This window comes from Harpia harpyja, chromosome 4, assembly GCF_026419915.1.
Source record: "Harpia harpyja isolate bHarHar1 chromosome 4, bHarHar1 primary haplotype, whole genome shotgun sequence".
NCBI classification, from domain to species: Eukaryota; Metazoa; Chordata; class Aves; order Accipitriformes; family Accipitridae; genus Harpia; species Harpia harpyja.
In genome coordinates this window covers 5,394,069-5,413,401 of record NC_068943.1, presented here as the reverse complement: position 1 = coordinate 5,413,401, position 19,333 = coordinate 5,394,069, and the positions used below count along the sequence as shown (strand labels likewise).

Genomic DNA, 19,333 nt, shown 5'->3' with positions numbered 1-19,333 from the left:
TATCTCATTACTCTGGTTCCAAGGGAGGGAAGGAGCGAGAAAGAGAGAGATATCTTAGTTCTGCAAAGCAGCCATCATGTAAGACTCCAAAGGCTGTAATACAGTATCTGTTATATTTTATTTAGCCTCTAAACTTAAGAAATTCAGATCATTTCTGTGGCTTACAAAAAGTGAAAGGAACATGTAGTCAAAACCAGAGTTGGCGTTGAAATACTTTCCCCTCTTTCCCCTCATGCTTCGTGTAACTCTGTTCACTTTTGTTTTGCAGGTACCTGTTTGCATTGCAAGTGAAGCAGGACCTGGCACAGGGAAGGCTAACGTGTAATGATACCAGCACTGCCCTCTTAATCTCGCACATAGTACAGTGTAAGTTCCCTTTTTTCTTCTTTCCAGGAGGATAAACAGGATGAATGGCTGGACATGCTTTGCTGGGTTACCTGTTAGTAGCTGCCATGGGGGCAGATTTAAGCCATATGGACAATTTATTGTCTTTCTGTATAATGGCATTCAAATACAGATAATTTACTCTTTCAATTAAAGAAGAGCTCCTGGACACTGGATTTGCATTTTTTAAAGCACTGCGTTTGATAGTCTGCCTAGGATCATTTAAAAAGCAAACTTTGCAGGCAGTGGTAAACAGGTTGAATTCTTCTGAAGTCCTGTTTTATTACACTTTGTATCATGTCAGCAGAGCGTTCAAATTCCTGGAGATCTGTATGCTGTCTAGAGAATGTAGTAAATAAACATGCTTAGAATGCCAGACTAAATCACAGTCCTAAGAGGAAACTGATAGGGAAGAAAAAACCAACAGATTTTAAGCTTTTTTTTTTTTTTTTTTTTTTAATTGCAAAGTATGCACAATAAGACTGTTCAGTAGAATCATACATTAACTTTGTTCATCACATCAAAGCTTCTTTTAGCTTCCAGACCACCTGAAAGGCAGCATATGTTTTCCAGTTCAAGACTTTATGGATACTCATCTTGAGAATAACATTAGGAAAAAACATTTAGTAGCATGTATAATGGTCATAATAGACCATTGTTTTGAATGGTCATTGTACAATTCAGTATTGCATATTTCCACTGAAATGCTGTTGTATGGAAATTGCAGTCAACAAAGACATTCAGAAGCTCCTTAGTGATAAACAGATAAATCTCATGATCCTTTGTCCTTGGCTGTTTGAGTGTTAGGACAGTTTCTTATCAATTGCTGTTGGAAAGGCAACTATTGCATGGTTTTCTTTTTGCTATGGTTGTCATTGCCCAGTGTGACTGAGTAGCAATAAGAAGCTGTACAACAGTCTCTGAAATTCTGTATTCCTCATACCATTTTAAAACTGAGTATTTTTGCAGCACAGACCTTAAAAAAAAAAAAAAATCCTTGGCTAGCGAGCTTTTTGTGTCTTTTAGTTTTTCCCGTTATGGTGTCCAGCATGCCAGCTGTAGTTCTTTCCTCGTTTAAGCTGGTTCTAACTTCTTTTTGTCTCAGGAAAAAAAGTCTTGATCATTTGGGGGAAATTGATTATAATTTCTTACACTGCATTCTAGGAGGGTGAGTTTTCCTACTAAATGTCTGTGCACCAAAGAAAGATGTTGGGGAGAGGACACCCTAATGCATGTGTCCCTCTTCATTTGAGGTATTGCTTCGTGATCATCCTCTCTTGAGCTCTTATACTTTATATGCATTATTTTCCTTATGATTTCTACTTAGATCCTATTTCATGTCTTACTCATTTCTTATTGATTACTCAATTAAATTCTTCACTGAACCATCTAAAGCTCTGGTGTCTGAACTTCTCAGAGTGCAACTGCTAGCTTGTTTTCCTAAAGCAGCAGCATAAGGGGATAAAATATAGGATGTCTTTTCACCTTTACAAGCTGTCCCTTTCCCTTCTCCCCACAGTCAAACTCAAATGTAATTCAGTGTTTTTTTCAAAATTCCTCCCTTATACACTTGGCCATTCCCCCTGACACACCTATGCAGGCTGGCAAGAAGCATTCATTTCCAAGTGTGCAAAAATGGCAAATCACCACCATTGCTCTTATGCTGCTGAGTCGATGCATTATACTGTTGGATTAAATAATTTTCCTCAGTAACTGGAAATGATCATGATGCATTTGAAGTCTTTCTAGTTCTTTGTCCACTTCACCTGTGAGCATGAGGTGAATGCTCTCCTTATGGGGAGAGTAAGGTAAGATACTTCTGTACTGAAAAACAGAGTTTTTCCATCATGTCGGAAGGAGAGATTTGAGAGATTCATCATGCAGAAGTGAGATAGTATTCACAGAATCTGAACTGCCATTTTGGGCAGAGGGATGTTATGCCTCATGGTGCACCTGCAGTGCTGCTTCTCCTCGCCATCTCCTGACTGCAAGCTGGACGGTTTTTTTGGTGTTTATGATTTTTCCCATCTCCCTTTTTTTGTGTAACAAGTGTTTGCTAGAAACCACTGCTAGAAGTTTGCAACTGTCTCATTTATTTATGCATCTTGTGTCTCGAACATTTTTCTGTGAAAATTTTCTTTGCCAAGAGTCTGTAGCTGTATCTCGCCCACATGGCTGTCTTTTTTATTTATTTTCTTTCTAGCTTATTATTCAGTAGCAAAAAAAAATTACATATTTGTCTGCAACAGAAATAAAACTAGACAGCTGATAAGAGTAATGATATCAAAGCGGCAAGATTGAGAATGCAGGAGGCTAAGTATTGTATGTCTTATTGATGCTGTGCCTGTGAGCAGTTTCCATGGGGGATGTCTGATTCCAAGAGGCCCTTATGTATACAAGCTTATGTCAATGTTACAGACTGTTATTTATATGAAATCATAATATGACAGCAAATAGGTTAAATTAGCATGTATGTTACAGAATGAAATTTATATTTGAAACATTCTATTTAAAAATACCTTAAAAGCATTGTAGAAAGTGTAAAAAGTGAGAGGATGCTTTGATACTGCAAATGATGCAGTGAAGTGAGTGCGTGAAGTAAGAAGATGGACTGATTAAAGGAAAAGAGTTGAAATACAAAGCATTAGACATATCAGAAGTGCTAATGCAGACGGAATACAGCATGGTGCAATGCATTTGCAAGATAAGAAAAAAGGGAGCATCAGTGAAAATCAATCTTTGGCTAAAACACAAGAGAAGATTTTAAAGAAGAGTTATATGTGAGGCTGACAATATTCAAAATATGTCAAAATATAACTCCCTCTCATTCTAGAGGGACCACTACTAGAAAGGCATTTAAGGTGGAAAAGGAGGGCTAAGGAGAAAAGTAAAAGCTGTTGAGTACCAGGTCACAGAGAACAAATTCAGAAGTAACTTGAAAGCCAGGACGACGATTTTGATAGTGGATTTGCAGTTGACAAATGCAGAGAACGTTATAGAAATCATGTAGAGGTGAAATAAGACTCTTCTGTACTCCCGGCTCTGAAGAAAGCCCTGCAGAAGATGGTTTAAGTCCATCCAGGTACAAGGATGTACAGGGTATGAACTGCATTTTAAAGAATCGAGGCCCGTGTTATTTGAGGTGTTGCAAACTTAGGTGGGTTTATGGCTTCATTAAAGAAGAGAAACTTGCCTTCATTTGAGTTAGGGTTAAAAACGGACCCTAAAGATTTGTGATGCTGGGGTGAGTAAAACTGGAGTGAGGGAGCTGTTTCTGAGATGGGGACAAAAGGGACATTTTACAAAGGAGAATTCTCAAAGATTCTGTAGTATTTCTCCTGTCTCAAGGAATGATTCAGAGCAGATGGGATGAGGTGGAAATCAGACAGTCTCAGTTATCAATTCTTTTCCACCTCTGACCTCCAAAGTATAAGAAGTCATCGTGTGGCTGCAGGCAATTGGGGTTGAAAGGTTACTGCTCTGTCATTCATAGATGCTTTGGTCCTCATCTTCCCTGCCTACACAAGGTTATTGCTCCCCCTCCGCATTTGCAGGTACATCTGATCCCAGGCAAACTTTTGTCAGAAATCACCCACAGTGTTTTAAACATCATCTGAAACCTTTCTTTTTTCCAAACCAGCTTGTTTTGGACAGAACTGGATTAAGGGTTCATTTACATGGGCAAAACTGAGGTGAGGATGAGGCAAGGATCTGAGGGTCTTGGGTCTGTGGTATCCCAGGTCAACTGCGCAACAACATGTCTGACTGCAACCTGGATTTAATTTGAGGGTGCTGCATTTTAATTTCACTGACATTATTAAGGTAGCAGCCTTCGTTGTAGCGATGTTGCTATTATTCCAGCAGGTTTGCAGGTAGAAGCTGCTTTGCTGTTCAGTGAAAAAGCTAACAGCAAGATTTTCAGAGGCATTCCAAGAATAGCAGGCAACAAGATAGTAATCTGGCACCCACACGTAGATTGCCTGCCCACCCCCGCCAAAAAAAGGAAATCTCACTGAATGGGCTGCAAAATGGAAGGTGGGTGTGACATACTGTTGCACACACGGTATTGAATAACTGCAGCAGATGGGAGCAACTTTGAGGAGGAGGGAGACAGAATGTGTCTCAAACTGCTGCAAAATTAGAGGAAGACAAATGTTTCATAACCCCATGAGGTAGAATACATGCCTGCATTCAAACAAGCAAACAAAACCATCTTTCAGATTTTCCCACAAAGACTACAGTGTGGGGCATGGGCCTGGGAAGGAAGCTTGTGCTTGGCTGCTCCAGGGAAAGGCACCTGAGCTCCATGATGCATGTGAGAGAGAGGGATGAGTTCTGCTGAATTAGTGCTGTCCTTCCTCTCACCCCTGCCCTTACCCTGCGCACAAGTCAAGGCAACACTGTGATGCCTTCATTTGTGCAGTTGACATTCAACAGCTACTTACTTGGTTGTGGTGGATGGGAGGAATCTTGGGGCTTCTTCTCACATATCTCGTGCTAACACAGAGAAGGGAGGAATGTGTGGAAGATAACACTGGGAATCTGAGTCGTAAAACCATGACACAGCTTGCAAGAAACTGCATTTGCTTCTCTGCCCTCTTCCCAGCTGTCTGCACCTTTTGGATTGACTGAATAATTCAGATTTAATATAATGTTTTAATAGACTTTTCTTAAAATTCTCCATAGCTGAGATTGGGGATTTTGATGAAACCATAGATCGTGAACACTTAGCGAAGAACAAGTATATACCTCAGCAAGAAGCACTAGAAGACAAAATCATGGAATTTCATCGTAGCCACATGTAAGCCCTTTTTGTTCTTGTTCTTGGCCTTCTTTTCATTTAGAGTAGTTCTAACCGTAAATATATGCTAGATCATAAGTACAAAAGAGATTTGGACCTCTGAGTTTCTCAGTTTCTCGGAGGTTACTTCTCAAAAAACATTCAAGCCTATGAATTTCCTGAAGGTTACTCCTGCCTTTCTCCCGTCATCATAACAAGATGTTTAAAGAGCGATTGATTTTGATATTCATTCAAGCATGCCGTTATTTTACAGTCTATTTCATACAAAATGCCTCACTGCTGATTTTGTGCATGCAGGTATGATTGCAAATTATGACTGATCAGTCAGGCACTTCTGACAGCAGTCTTTCTGATTTCAAGGACATTGAATGTTGCCTTTTCACCTTTCCATGCTGTATTTAGAGATGGGTAAAGAAGGGGTTTATTGATAGTTTTAGGAAAAGCACAAAGTTCTTGCAGAATTAGGGATTTGGGGGAGTAGGATTCAAGATGATGATGCAAATTGCTATCCTAAGACCTGGAGAAAAGACTAGTAGTAAGAAGATGGTTAAAAGAATTATGAATAAGGCATAAGAAGGTATTTTTTGCTGTCAAGAACACTTCAAGACTTGAACAGTTTCATTCTGAGTTACACTGAATTAGATATGAGTGGTAGGGAGTTCTGTAACAGTAATAATCAAAACTTTTGCATAATTTCATCATGATTAATTTAGTGCTTATGGGTTCCCATACATTTATGTTAAGGTTTTCATGTCTTCTGTTTTACTTCATTTTGGTATTGCATTCACTTTTACAATGAACAACATCCTTACACACTTCTATTTATGATTTATTTTTTTTTTAGGAATACAGCATGTTTTTCCAATGGAAAATACAAAGAGAGGTAGTGAATTCTGTTAAAGTTAATGGTTCAAAATCTAGCTGTATCGGGTGTCTCAGAATTGGAGCAATCAAAATTTCTAATAGACTGTAAAATCTGTGGATTCTTTGGTATTGGTTTAGACTAAGATAAAGTTGTTGTTCTCGCTGATAAAAATCTGGGGACATAGAAAAACCATATGGATATTATACCTCTGGCAGGTTTCAGTCTCTTTGATGAAATGTCTCTTTGTTCACTAGAGGACCTGTTGATCTCTATTAAAAGGTGTGAAGAATTTGTGTGTCTTCTCTGTTTTCTTTCTCAAGGGGACAGACACCAGCAGAGTCTGACTTCCAGCTTTTGGAGATTGCCCGTCGGCTGGAGATGTATGGAATACGCTTGCATCCAGCCAAGGACAGGGAAGGGACAAAAATCAACCTGGCTGTTGCCAACACAGGCATTCTGGTGTTTCAGGTTAGAGCTGCTCAGGGCATGACTTTGTACTTTATAAAGCAGAGAGATCTCTTACAGCAATAAGAATTCAGGACCTCAGCCATGTCTAAAAGATTTTGGTTGGGAAAATTCAGGAACTTCCAAATTTTTTCTAACAGTGACCTTAAACCATTTATAGCTGCATTAGGTCCTTCACTTCCAGGGACTGTTACCTTATTTGCATGCACAGGGTAGAACTCCATCTGCAGCCACAATGTGCTGTTCAGGATGCAAACTGATCCACAGCTCACAATTTGCAAGTTGGTCGTGCTGACACCTCTTACATACAGGAGCAGGTAGGTCTTGCAGGAGTGGTGCATACTAAATGGGTGTGAAGCAGGGACAAATAAAATAACAGATAACTGGAGTACATGGAGAAGGATGTTAGCATCAACTAAATGGGTTGCTAGTAAAACCCAAATTGAAGCACAGGTTGAAACGTGAGAAAACCAGGATGTTAGAAATGCACATAACTCAAATAATTTTATGTTCAGACCCTTTCCCTGCTACCCCACAATATTTTCATCAGCTGAATTAATTAATTGCAAAGCCTTATAAATTAAGACTGTCTTACAGCTGAAAGTATGTGTCCACACAAAACAGCATGAACCTCACTGAGTCCCAGCAGACAGCTGGGATCCTTCTCTAAAGATGTAGCTGCTAGTTGAAGGCCCAAGGCCTGATTTGTAAAGCTCTAAAACTCAGTTGTCTCTTCTTGTCCTAATGTGTTTGGGACTTTCAAAACAGTTTTGGGTTTGGTTTTTTTATTTTTTTGGAACTTTCAGAAAAGCTTGGAAATTTTGCTGGATCAAGCCTGAAGACTGAATGCTGAAAAGGAAGTCAGGTTCTGACCTGCTGGAGTCTGCCCAGAATTGGCATCTGGCAGTTGGCTTAGGGCTTCCTTCAAGCACTTCATAGGGCAAGAGCCTTAAGTTCATCCTTTTATTTTGGATATAACTGATAGAAATTGAAATATGAAGACCTCATTAGAATGACCTCAAGGAAAATAAAGGTTCACTCACAAATGGCACTAGCAGTAGTCAGGCTTATTTTAAAGCGTGCCATTTATTTAGAAATCAATGTCAGTGCTGCTGAATATTCTAAGGGAGATTAATTATGTGATTCTTAGACAGCAGGTTGACTTAGCAGACATCATCACACTGTCATTACTCCTACATCCGTCTGGTGACGACGCCCAAATCAACATGGGTTTCTGCATTTAGCAATCCTGTAGTAGCTCTCTGAAACTTCCGTGCTGTGCTGTAGGCATGTTTGTATTGAAATTTTTACTGAACAAACTGCTGTAATGGATGTTTTAAAATAATACCTCTAATACCGTCTAACAAAGATTAAGAACGAGACTTCTGGGATGTAGGGGCTAATGATGCAGTGGCTGGGAATTGTAGTATTTTGAAGGTAATTTCTCTCAGGCTAGCTGTTTGCTTCTGGTTTTTGGTTGCTTTTTTTGGGGGAAAAGCATTTTTTGACTCTTCAGAGACAAGTTATTCAGGTTCCTTTTACTTCTGTTGCTCCCCATGAAAGGTCAAAATACTCCCAGTATTTTGTATTTCCAATACAAACTTTCAGTTGCCGCCCTTCCCCCTCCCCAGTTAGGTAACATTTAAAGGGGTGTTTATTTTGCACTGTAGACAGACAAAGAGGAAGGAAATCTACCCCATCAAAGTGAGGTGACATGTCATGTGTCTGGATTCCCTCAGTTCCCTGTAGGTGGTAGAAAGAGAAGGAGGCATCTCTGGGACGTGACTTAGTCCTCTGAAAATCTGAGTCTGCATAGTGGAACAAGATAACATCATCTGGGCAAAAGCTGGGCCGCCCTGTTTTGTGCCGTGATACTGGGTCAGATGGCTTTCACATCAACTCAGTATACCTAGTCCTATAAATATGCAAGAGTTTAACCATAAGAACCTGCCTTCAGTCACAGCACCAGATGTTTATGGTTTGCATTATCAGAGGATAAATGATAAGAAATATTATAATTTCAAGTGAAGTGAATAGATGATTAATTTATGACAAGCTTTCTTTAGTGGTCTACATTTTTCCATTCAGATCTGGAATGCTTAAACTCTGCTGGCTTTTTTCTCTGTAGGGTCACACCAAGATCAATGCCTTCAACTGGGCTAAGGTTCGAAAGCTGAGCTTCAAGAGGAAACGTTTTCTGATCAAGCTGCGGCCTGATGTGAATGTAAGTCCTTGTCAGGAACTGAAGTTGACAAAAGATTATTTGGTAAATTTCTACTGACAGATCAGACATATGTTTTTATCACCTCAATAAGATTTTTGGTTTTGTTACATTAATTGCTTATGTTCACTGTTGGTACTGCACGCATCAACCTGGCATCTCAGGTGAGCAGTCCTAGCAAAGGAAATGTAAACTGAATGTCACAGAGTCATCTTCTGGTTGCGACTCTGGTACTATATCATCTATTCTTAAGTTATAGCATGTAAACTGCCTCTTCTCATTAATGTTAAGACCACTTCTTTATTTCTGTCATATTTGCCAATGAAAGGAAGTTTGAGCAATAGGTCTGATACTGCCAAGCAGACCAGCGATATCTCAAAGTGAGAAGGATACGGTCTGTTAAGCCTGAACGCCAATGAGTTGGGAAAAAGCTTTTTTTTGCAGCATAGCACCTGCTTTGTCAATGTATCTCTGTAATATATGTTGCTTGCTTGCTTACATTGCAAATGCTATCTCAATTTTCAGAGTTCATTCCAGGACACCCTGGAATTCCTTATGGCCAGTCGAGATTTTTGCAAGTCTTTCTGGAAGATCTGTGTAGAGCATCATGCCTTTTTCAGGCTTTTTGAGGAACCTAAACCAAAGCCCAAACCTGTTCTTTTTTCTAGAGGTTCATCATTTAGGTTCAGGTAAGACCTGCATTCTTCTTTCCACCTTTGTCACCTCCCCATTTCAAAATCACATCCATAATGATCTAGAATTAAACCTATTATTTTCAGCTCCCTTTTTTACACTGTAGTTTGCTCCTTTATATTTTCCATTGCATCTTCTCAGCCAAAACAGTGCAAAGAACGTAGTATGCAAAAAGCCTGCATTGATTTTGTAGTAGCTGTTGCAAAGTAGCTTTCTGGAAGTAAGATATAAAGTATATAGGTTCCACCTGGTTTCACATAAGAAAATCCACCTGTGTCCTAAGCAACACTAGCTAGCAAATTTTTGGCACTCTTTGGCTCCTCTGCTTCTAGGATCAGATCTCTCCTATGTATTAGAGTAGAGATTTGTATTTTCATTGCATGTCCCTGTGGTAAACCCATCTCTATGCAGTTAAAAGCAATGGCTTGTCTTTTTGCTGAGAGCTTTATGCTTGCAAAGAATTTATGTGAGATGACCACCGATGCTAAGGCCATGTCTACCTGCATTATTGTGAGAGCTGTAGAAAAGTTTTTAATGGTTGGGTTATTGGGTTTTTTCTTACACTGGCGGAAGCCTCATTGTAGATATTGTATTGTGCATGCCAGGGGGGAAATCCTTTTATTCATACAGTTTATTTTGTTTGCGAAGGTGATATAAGCTGAACAGCCAGAAACCCTCTTTGCTGAGATAAACTGTACGCTCTAGTTGCCTTGCACAAGAACATAGTAAATACGGCCATTCTAACTCTCTTCCCGCTTTGTTTCCTGCCTGCAAAGTAAATTAAGTAAAATGGAAGGACCTATGTTAAGGTAAACAAGCTATAACTTAAGTTTCTGCCTGAGTAAATAGACTGTAGGTGCATTCAACTCTACCTCCTGGTTTGGAGAGCAAGTTCTGGCTACATCCTCCACTCACTGTGGTGTGTGTTACATATATTCAGTGATTTTTTCCAGGCCTTGTGGTACTTCTGTTAGTTGAAAACCTCTAATGAATGGGAAGGATTTGATTCTCTACTGAGCATTCTTGAGGTGTGGGTTTCCTTTACTGCTCTCAGTTCCCTTTGGAGTTTATAACTGTGCACAATAGGAAGTGCTAGGCTTTCTCACTACTTCTTCACAGCCTGTAGCAGAACGGGAGAAAGGGATTTCCAGCCTAAATCTCTGCAGAAAATGTATATGTGCTTATATAGCTTATATATGTACTAAACACAGTTGACGTGTTTAGTAGTAGCAGCTGAGTCATGAAATAGATTTCAGCAGTTTTCGTCTTGGTTCCAGGCTTTACTGATACCAGGTAAGGCTGGCATTTGACTCAAAAGGATTCAAGAATGTTTTTAGTTCATGAGAGGAAAACTTAGCCCCTGCTTCGCTTTCTATTGTGGTGACTTCCCAGTAATGTAGTATCCTGTAAAGGGCACACAACTGAATTTAAGCAGTTCTGAAAAGGCATCAAAAAGTAGCTCCATAGCAAAAAAAGAGGCAACTAACATGCAAAATGATAAAAATCTGTGTGTATCTGACCGGCGGCTCCCCTTCCTTATGATTCTACGTGAGTTTCTGCTAATAGTGACAAATACTTTTCTGGTTGCTGTGACTTCATATGCAGGCCACATACATGTCTATGATGACCAGGTGGTATATTGCATTAAATATTTTAACTGTGGTTTTCTTCCAGTGGCCGGACTCAGAAGCAAGTTCTTGACTATGTCAAAGAAGGAGGGCACAAAAAAGTGCAGTTTGAAAGGTGAGAGGAAGTAAACGAACTATCCCAATATGTTTTAATCACATGATTTCCAGTTAGTTATATTCTAAGATCTTGGCACCAGTCCACGTAAAAAATTCCTTCTTCACTGGTTTGACAGTTTATCACTTGTATAGTATCACCTTGGTCCTGAATGTTTTGGCGGAAGTTGGCACAACCTATAGTTTATTTAAAATCAATGGTTTTCAATCTGTTTTTCAGCAGTGACTGTTCTGCCATCACAGGTAACTTCCATATTGATTTGCACCCTCTTTGGTGGGTTGTGGTTAACATATGTGAACAGACATATTCATCTTAGAATAAAACTAAAAGTAACAGGAACAGGAATAGCCAACCTCAAGGGAGAGGTCTCCAGGGAAAGCTTACAACTTGCTAGAGCCAGTTCTGTCTGAACTCATCTTGCTCATGGTGAGCTGAAAGTAATGGCCAAAATTCCACGAAGACCATGACAACAGTTCATTGCTTATGTCTCCTGTTCTGGTGATAAACCATTTTTGCTTCAGTACCTCTCCCTTTTCTTACAATGGTATGTTTGCAACGCATAGCACATTTAAATTTACAGAACGGAAGAAAGTTAATCTGATTTGGAGCAAACTTTTATGAAAGCTACCATTCAAAGGTTTTGTTTTAAAGAAGGCATGTCTCTTGATTCCTATTTGTAGAAAAAACTGAAATGGCTTCTTACTGCAATTTTCCTTTTATCTCCAGGAAACACAGCAAGATTCATTCCATCAGGAGTCTGACTGCACAGCCTTCAGAACAGCATACAGAGGTGCCAAAACAAGTCAGTGATGTTGGTGAAACCCTGGATCATGCCTTTTAAACATTTCTTGTTAGATTACCCTCCACTGATTGCTGTTTTGAAACTCTAGGAGCATAGTTTTCTGCTCACTTTCTGTTTAACTGGGAGCTGAGGAGCCCTGGGTGTCATAAGTTTTAGGTTCTGCAAGTGGAACAAGTTCATTTCCATTGTGGAACAGCATTGCTTCCAGACAACCAGACAAATACAAATAGTGAGCTTGTCTGAGCTGTACTTAATGAGCATCTGAAAAATCGCAATCCACAGTGTTACTGCTGGTCCCTAGGTTGTAGCTGGTTATTGCATCTGGGAAAAGTTTCTTTTCCTTCACTGGGGAGTCTTGGTTGCCCATGGCAAGCTGTTTTATTGTATTAACCAGGGAGGAGAAGAATTATTTCCTCAGAAAAATTATAGCTCTGAACTTTCAAGCCATTATCTCTGGTAGATACCTAATGGATTTGTCTTATGTTAGTAGCTGTTACATATTAGGAGTTTGCAAATCCAATAGCCCAATAGTGGTGAGGTTGCAGCAGCTGCATGTTCCCAGGTCCAGCTAGTAGTAAGGCTGAGCATGTATTCACTATGGGCACTCACATATACAATATATATGTACACGTATACACACAGCCAGCCACACAGGTAAACACAGAGAACAGCACTCCCACAGGACAGTGCCAGTGGCTGTTCCACTCCTTGGCTGGTCAGGGTGAAAGTTCATTAGTGGAAAATAGGTAAATGATATGGATCCCTTCTGCAGCTGCTCTTAGACACTCAGTTTATCCAGCAGTGGACCCCTGGATCCCCAGGTCTCCCAGTGGCTGGTACCTGGGCATACAAACCCCCAAGGCTCACAGCCCCACTCCAATTGCTGGTACTCAGATCCACAGACACACACACACGCATGCTATGAGTTCCTCCGGTAATTCGTCTTTGACTCTCAGTCTAGCCAGTAACTGACACTGGGATCCTCTGGTTCCTGGTTACCTCACATAGACACGCATGCAAAGGTGTCTCTCCAATAGCTGGTACAGACCCAGGACATTGCAGTAATTGACCCCTAGGCTTCATGGTCTTACCAGTGTCTGGCCTGACTTATGGCTGCTCCAGTACTTGGCTTCCAACTCTCTTATCCTGCTCATCAACTAGTCCAGTTTAATGTTTGCTAGCAATTACACATTGACCTACCCACCCAACCAATATGCACGTGCTCTGGTTTCTTCAGTTGCTGGCATCCCAGACAAACCCAGACCATGGGCTGATGGCTCTCCTGGGACAGCCCCCAGAGGAGCCGGGTCAAGAAGCTTCATTTTTCTGACTAGGTTATTAAGGTTCCTCCACCCTGTTTCCATGTGCTCATCCGTGTTTGTGGAGGCAAACCTTTAATCACATAACCTTATGTTAGGTAGAGCTTAAATGGCAGGAGCAAGCTACTAGATTAGTGTATTTAAGAATGCTACCCGAACCTTCACCTCCCTTGCATTGCTTCCGTTTGATATTCACAGGCTCCCTCATTTCTGCAAACCTAAGAACTTGGGAGAATTCTGTTATAAATGCGGCCCATTTCAAATATCTTTTAGCATTTTAATATCGCTAAGACAAGCTCAGGCAGATGGAGCATGGCTACTGGGCAGATTCGACATATTTATGCGTGCAGAAAAGCCAGCCCGTGAACTAGTGGCAGGTATGCTCCAGGGATTGAATGTGGGGTGCTCAAAAGCCCACACATGGCTCTTTTAGTGTGTATAAGTAGGCTGTGCAGAATGTGTCTCATGTGTTTATCTTTTCCTCCAGATTCTCAGAGTAGTGCGAACAGGTTGATGTTCTTAGGGTGTTGATGGCTGCCTTAGGGCATGGAAGCACCTCAAATACCCCTTTTTACATATCACCACATTCTGTCTGCCTTTTCTTCCCTTGCTTAGCTTATGCATTTTTCTCTTCTTCAAGATCAGAGACTTCTGGTTTTTTAATTCTAATTGATTTTGAAGCTTGGGTTGCCTCTTCTGCTTTCAAGAGATTCCTATGTTGCTGCAGATGCAGTGCAAAATTCTGGTGCATAATTACACATAGCCTTTTCCCTCTGGCTCCCTTCCCTCCCAAACCTCTCCCCTCCCACCCCTCCCTCTCCCTTTGTTTCCCCCTTGCCTTCCCTCTTTTATCTTTCCAGAGCTCTAGCTTTGCCTATGGAGACGACAATGATGCTGCAGCAGTGCCGAGCTGCCGGCAAGGAAAGGAATTGAAAGCTTCAACAGAAGACACTGGACAGCACAAGAGCCCTTCCTTGAAGAAGAGCCCAAAGGAAGGCAGAAAGGTGGATGGAGCAGTGGTGTCAACAGTGGAGGAAGAAGAGGAGGCTGCTAAGGACAGGATGCAGCAGAACAGACCTCAATCACAGCAACCAAGCACAGGTCCAGCTTCCAGGGCTGCTCATGGCAGCAGCACCTCCATTCCTTTCATTGACTGCAGTGATGTAGATAGCGAGTATGATCTCCTCAGAGGACAAATAACCCGGTCATATTCCCAAACAAATGACAATTATGAGGGTGATTTGACCAGTGGTGCCTATATTCACTACAGAGATGAAAATCGCAATAGAACTAGATACAGGGATTCCTCAGCCTCTATAAAATCTTCCCAGTATCTCTCTGAAGAGTACCTTGATGATAACCCAGCTAATCTCTCCTTCTATACTGGGGGAAGCCCCAGGATGCCAAGGCACAGCTCACTGGTTGATGAAATGTTTAGAGGGGCAGGGAGCCGTAGTCCACTGGCCACTCTATTGCCTCCCAGTAGCAAAGGCTCAAGCCCTAACATGAGCCTGAGCCGAACTGGCTCTCAGGGTTATGTCTCAGAAAATGGGCATGACTGCAGGGTGAGGACTGGGGAGGAGGATAGCCACGCCAGTAGCTGCCATGAGTATTGCAGATATTCTCCAGGTTCTCAATGGCCTCGTGCACAGAAAATGCCAAATCTCTGCAATAAATCAGTTACAGATCCATTTATCCTAAGCCAGATATCCTCAACCCCTGGGCAAGAATATAGATCAGAGAGATATTGTAAAGGAGGTGGAGTGACTAAGATGTCTTCTCCAGAAGGCAAAATGATGGCCAACGGTATGCCAGCTGGGGCACAGTCAAAGCAGAGCCCAGTCGTGCAGTCGCTGCATTCCAGTGGCGTGATGGATCACATGGCTGCGGTCCAGATGATGGAGGGCTCCACCAGCAGTGGGACAGAATCTAGCGATTCCGACTCGGAAATCATTAACCCCTTCACTCACCCCCTGGTGTTTGGAAATCCCATTGTGCTGAGTTCCTCTCCCATGCCTAGAAATAAGTACTCCTTTGGAAGCCTTCAGCTTGATGAGGAGGTAGAGGAGGATGTGTCTGTTGGCCTCAGTGATGAGGATGTTGTGCAGGTCTTCAGCTGCTAGGGACCGGGGCCTATGAGACCAGTGGATACTGTGACTGCTCATTAGAGCGGTTGCATCTTCTGGGGCTCGTAAAGGGTGGCTGGTAATAATTTCAACGCATGGGCTATTTCAAATGTTATCGTTGTACTGATCAGCCAGAGGGAACGGATGCTAGAAATACAATAACAAGGAGAAGTTTCAGTGAAGCTTAACAGTAATGCATCTCCTCTGAAAGGCAGGAGGAGAGGAAAATTGTTACTGATTTAGGTACCTTTGTAAGACTTTATGCACTCACCTATTCTTTGTATGAAGTCATATTTTAGGTGTATATTGTAGCTTCTTTGACACTTGACTAGTTATTTTGACAAAACAAACAAAAACGAAACTAAGTAGGTACGTTGTGCTATTTTGTACGTCTATTACAATTTTTTTTTTCTCTCCCATATAAGGAGAGCAACTTATGAGTGCCTCAACAGAGTTAGGGGAAAAAAATTAAACTTACGGCCAAATGCAAGACTTGTTGAAATCTTGAAATAAGCTGGAAAATCTTTTCATGGCAAGAATGTGTTTGGTCTACTCATCTTCATAACCCATTTTATAATTTTAACTGATGAACTGAGGATACAAATTAGGCATGTATACAGGAACAATGACAGTATTGGCTTTTTCTTCAGTGGGTTCAACAGGCTGATTTGGTGATGGAGATTTTGAAACTCCAAACTCTTTCTTGGGCAAGAAAGAGAACTAGGTGAAAGATATAATTCAAGTGAAAAAACTTAGATTGAAACAGCTCTAATGAAGAGTGGTACTAGTATTACTTGCAAGGCAATCCTTTCTATCCTTTATCAGTGTAGTGTAAGGATTAATTGCAAGAGATTTTTTTCCCCTTATTCTTTCAGTGGAATTATTATAGAGACATCAAAGATATGTTGTGGGTGATTTGGGGGGGGGGGGGTTGGAGATGGTGGCTGTTTAATTTTGTTTTTTGCTTTGATCATGAAAAATCTTTATCTGTACAGGATCCAATTAGTCTGTTGTAGGCTATTTTTTCCCATAGTGCCACCTCATAAATCTTTCATCCCCTGACACAGAGAATGATGGGACTAACTGTAGTCCAGGCTGATTGTCTTCTGTACTGCACATAGAGTAGCGAGATTTTGGCACATGTGCAGAAGGACAGAGAGACTAATTCTTCGTAAACTTCCTTTTCACAGGCTAAAAGTATTGAGAATTAAGGCTGTATCCTAATAAAATCTGGTTCTAGTTTCTCCAGGTTAGCTAAGAAAATCCAGATGAAAGGTCTCCTGTATGTGAAGTGTCCTGCAGTTATTAGAGCTGCGAGACAAGATGTGCTCTTTAACACTGGCCTTAATTTTAACTTTTATATATTTTTCTTGTGGGAGAATGGAACTAAATATGAGGATTTTAAGTGATGAACAGCAGCACTGACTGAACTGCAGGTCACTTGCAGTGATCTGCATCAAGCAGTACATGCATGCAGCAATGATGAATCCACCCACATAAGTACCGATGAACAAGTTACAGGACTTTGTAAATCTAGACAATATAAAATTTTCAAAATTGTTTTTACAAAAATAATAAAATAAGAAGTCTTTTTAATTTTTCTAATGCCTTGGTCTATGCACACTTTAACAGAGTTTAATCTGAGTGAAGGATATTTAAAAAGATACCTACAGTAGTTAGGCATGTCTTGTTATATACTTTACTTTTTTGCAGTAAAATATATCTTTGTGTAAATATAAGTTTTCACCCACTCATCTCCTTTAGTGTGTTTGGTTTCTTAAAGATTAGATACCTCATTTTTGAACAGGTATGATTTAAAACATCTCTTTAGACAGTGGTATTTTGGTGACAGGGAATACTCTCATTTGTTCCTGTAGTTTAAAGCATGAACCTAGAAACAGCGAGATTGATAATTAGGGAAAAGCTTGCTTGTATATTATTCTAAAAGAAGGTGGTTTGTGTTTTGGATTTAGAATAGCTGTAAAATAATTGCCTTGAACTTCTCAATATTTAAGATGAAATATAAGTAGTTGAAGCCTGCGTTAACAGATAGCGTGAGCATGGAGAGTGGGTGCATGAGTCTCCTTTTGATTTTTTTGCTGCTTGTGCAGCGGAAGTACCAGTAGTTATATTATACAGTAAAGTAATAGCAATCTGGACAGATGAATTAATTGCTTTGTTAGCCAGTAAAATTAGAGTTCAAGTAATAGATTTTCAACAAAAGGATTTGCAGTCGTTTCTGCTACTTAAGAAAAGTGAGTAGATTTCATATTGTTTGGATTTAAGTGAATATAAAGTTTTATAAGTGGTGTTGACTATTTTGCATCCTTTCAGATACTGTTTTCAGGCCTGATGTCTTCTCTCATATGCCTACAAAGATAATGGATTTATAATTTATAATAACAGACCTGCTGGTAGTTGGAGTTAGCCTAGTTGCTAATAACATATCTCAACAGCTTTTCTTTACCCTTTTGAATATTATCCTCAAAAATGAAATATGAGGATTTTTCTGCAGCAATTTTCTGTCATCTGGCATTTTTTTCAACTTCAAATGTTTAAGTGGTTGTCGTTTTAACACATGTGGAATTCTTCAAGTTTGAAGAAATAAAGTTTGTAAATTACATAGGAAATAACTTCATTTAGGATGAATCATTTCTGCAACATTCTTATGCCACTGAAGTTCCATTTAATATCAGTAGACAAGCATTTAATTAAAAACAGTCTGTGAGCCAAATTCCTCCACCAGACATGTGGTTCATATCTGAGCGCTTGCCAAGAATGGTAAGTGAGAGAGCAGTTTTAAATTGATGTTTTCACATAGGATCAGGTCCCTTAGAATTCATCTGGGAGTTTGTTTCTGTGGGACAAGTACAGAAAAATCTCACAGGAAAGAACAAAAACCTTTGGGGCAAGACTGCAGATGAGATGAGATAGAGGAATTCTCGTTCTGGTTCACAAAGCACACACAGGAAGAGGAGCCTGTCAGTTCAAGTTTGTCGTTGCAAGCGTTGATTAATCTGCATGCAGTGGTCTAAGCATACCTGTGTCTCAAGTCTAACAGAGGTAGTTATAGACTAAGTAAAAGATTTGATTCTTCCACCAATTGCAGTAGATTTTGGAGTGTGGCTGATGGTACTTTTGATTCCCTGTTCTGAATTTTTTTATTCTCAATAATTAACTTTTAAATCCTATACTCATCGTGTGCCCAGATATCCTTAGGCAATTGCTACAAATGAGGGAGCTGAATCCCAGCAAGATCGAGCAGCTACATCTACTCTGAGTTGAGTAGTCCTGAGCCACCCATCTCCTGTCTTCCCAGAGGATGTGGAGGAAGCCTCTTGTTGGGCTGTCCAGATGGCTTATTGCTGTGCTGACCCAACTCTGTCCATGTAGTTGGATGAATATGGAGACTAGCTGCAAAAGCAGTTAAGGGGTTTGTCCCAAAATAATGTGCAGAATGTAGTTAGTCTATGGATAAAAGGCACTCCTGATTCTTTCTTTGCAATTCCAAGTACTTGACCATGTTCAGTCATCTTCTACAATGACAGTAGAAAAGTCAAGTCAGACAATTTTGTCTCCAGCTCAGCAGCAGCTCGAACTTATGTCCTGTTGGGATCTTCTTCTGGAGTTGTTTTTCATATCATATATCTAGTTTTCCTCAGTGACCTGGGATATAGAATTTGGGAATAAATTTGGCTAGGTGAAGGAAACGTGGATAGTGGCAAGGACCCAGGATCTACGTAAGATATTGCAGATATGGAGTTTTGAATAATTGATATCTGAATGGCCTAGACTGCACTGGTTTTGGTTTAAGTCCATATCCCCTAGCAAACATATTCCTTGTGCATGGCAGAGGGGTGTTCTCTGAAGATGATTTGCGCCTAGTGCTGCCGTTGGCTCAAATCAGTCATAGC

At 40.5% G+C, this 19,333-nt stretch overlaps 1 protein-coding gene across 7 annotated transcripts in view; it reads left to right on the top strand.

The window, feature by feature from the left end:
• The window catches only part of FARP1 (FERM, ARH/RhoGEF and pleckstrin domain protein 1), a 211,094-nt gene that overhangs the window by 149,929 nt on the left and 41,832 nt on the right, over nt 1–19,333 (top strand). For 5 of the 7 annotated variants that reach the window (XM_052785741.1, XM_052785748.1, XM_052785744.1 and 2 more), the window contains exons 6-13: nt 269–366; nt 5,071–5,185; nt 6,371–6,518; nt 8,644–8,739; nt 9,262–9,425; nt 11,104–11,172; nt 11,899–11,974; nt 14,154–14,394. In XM_052785741.1, the coding sequence (XP_052641701.1) occupies nt 269–366; nt 5,071–5,185; nt 6,371–6,518; nt 8,644–8,739; nt 9,262–9,425; nt 11,104–11,172; nt 11,899–11,974; nt 14,154–14,394 (1,007 nt within the window). The remainder of the gene's footprint in view (nt 1–268; nt 367–5,070; nt 5,186–6,370; nt 6,519–8,643; nt 8,740–9,261; nt 9,426–11,103; nt 11,173–11,898; nt 11,975–14,153; nt 14,395–19,333) is intronic. The other 2 variants (XM_052785743.1, XM_052785742.1) reach the window with 1 other exon arrangement.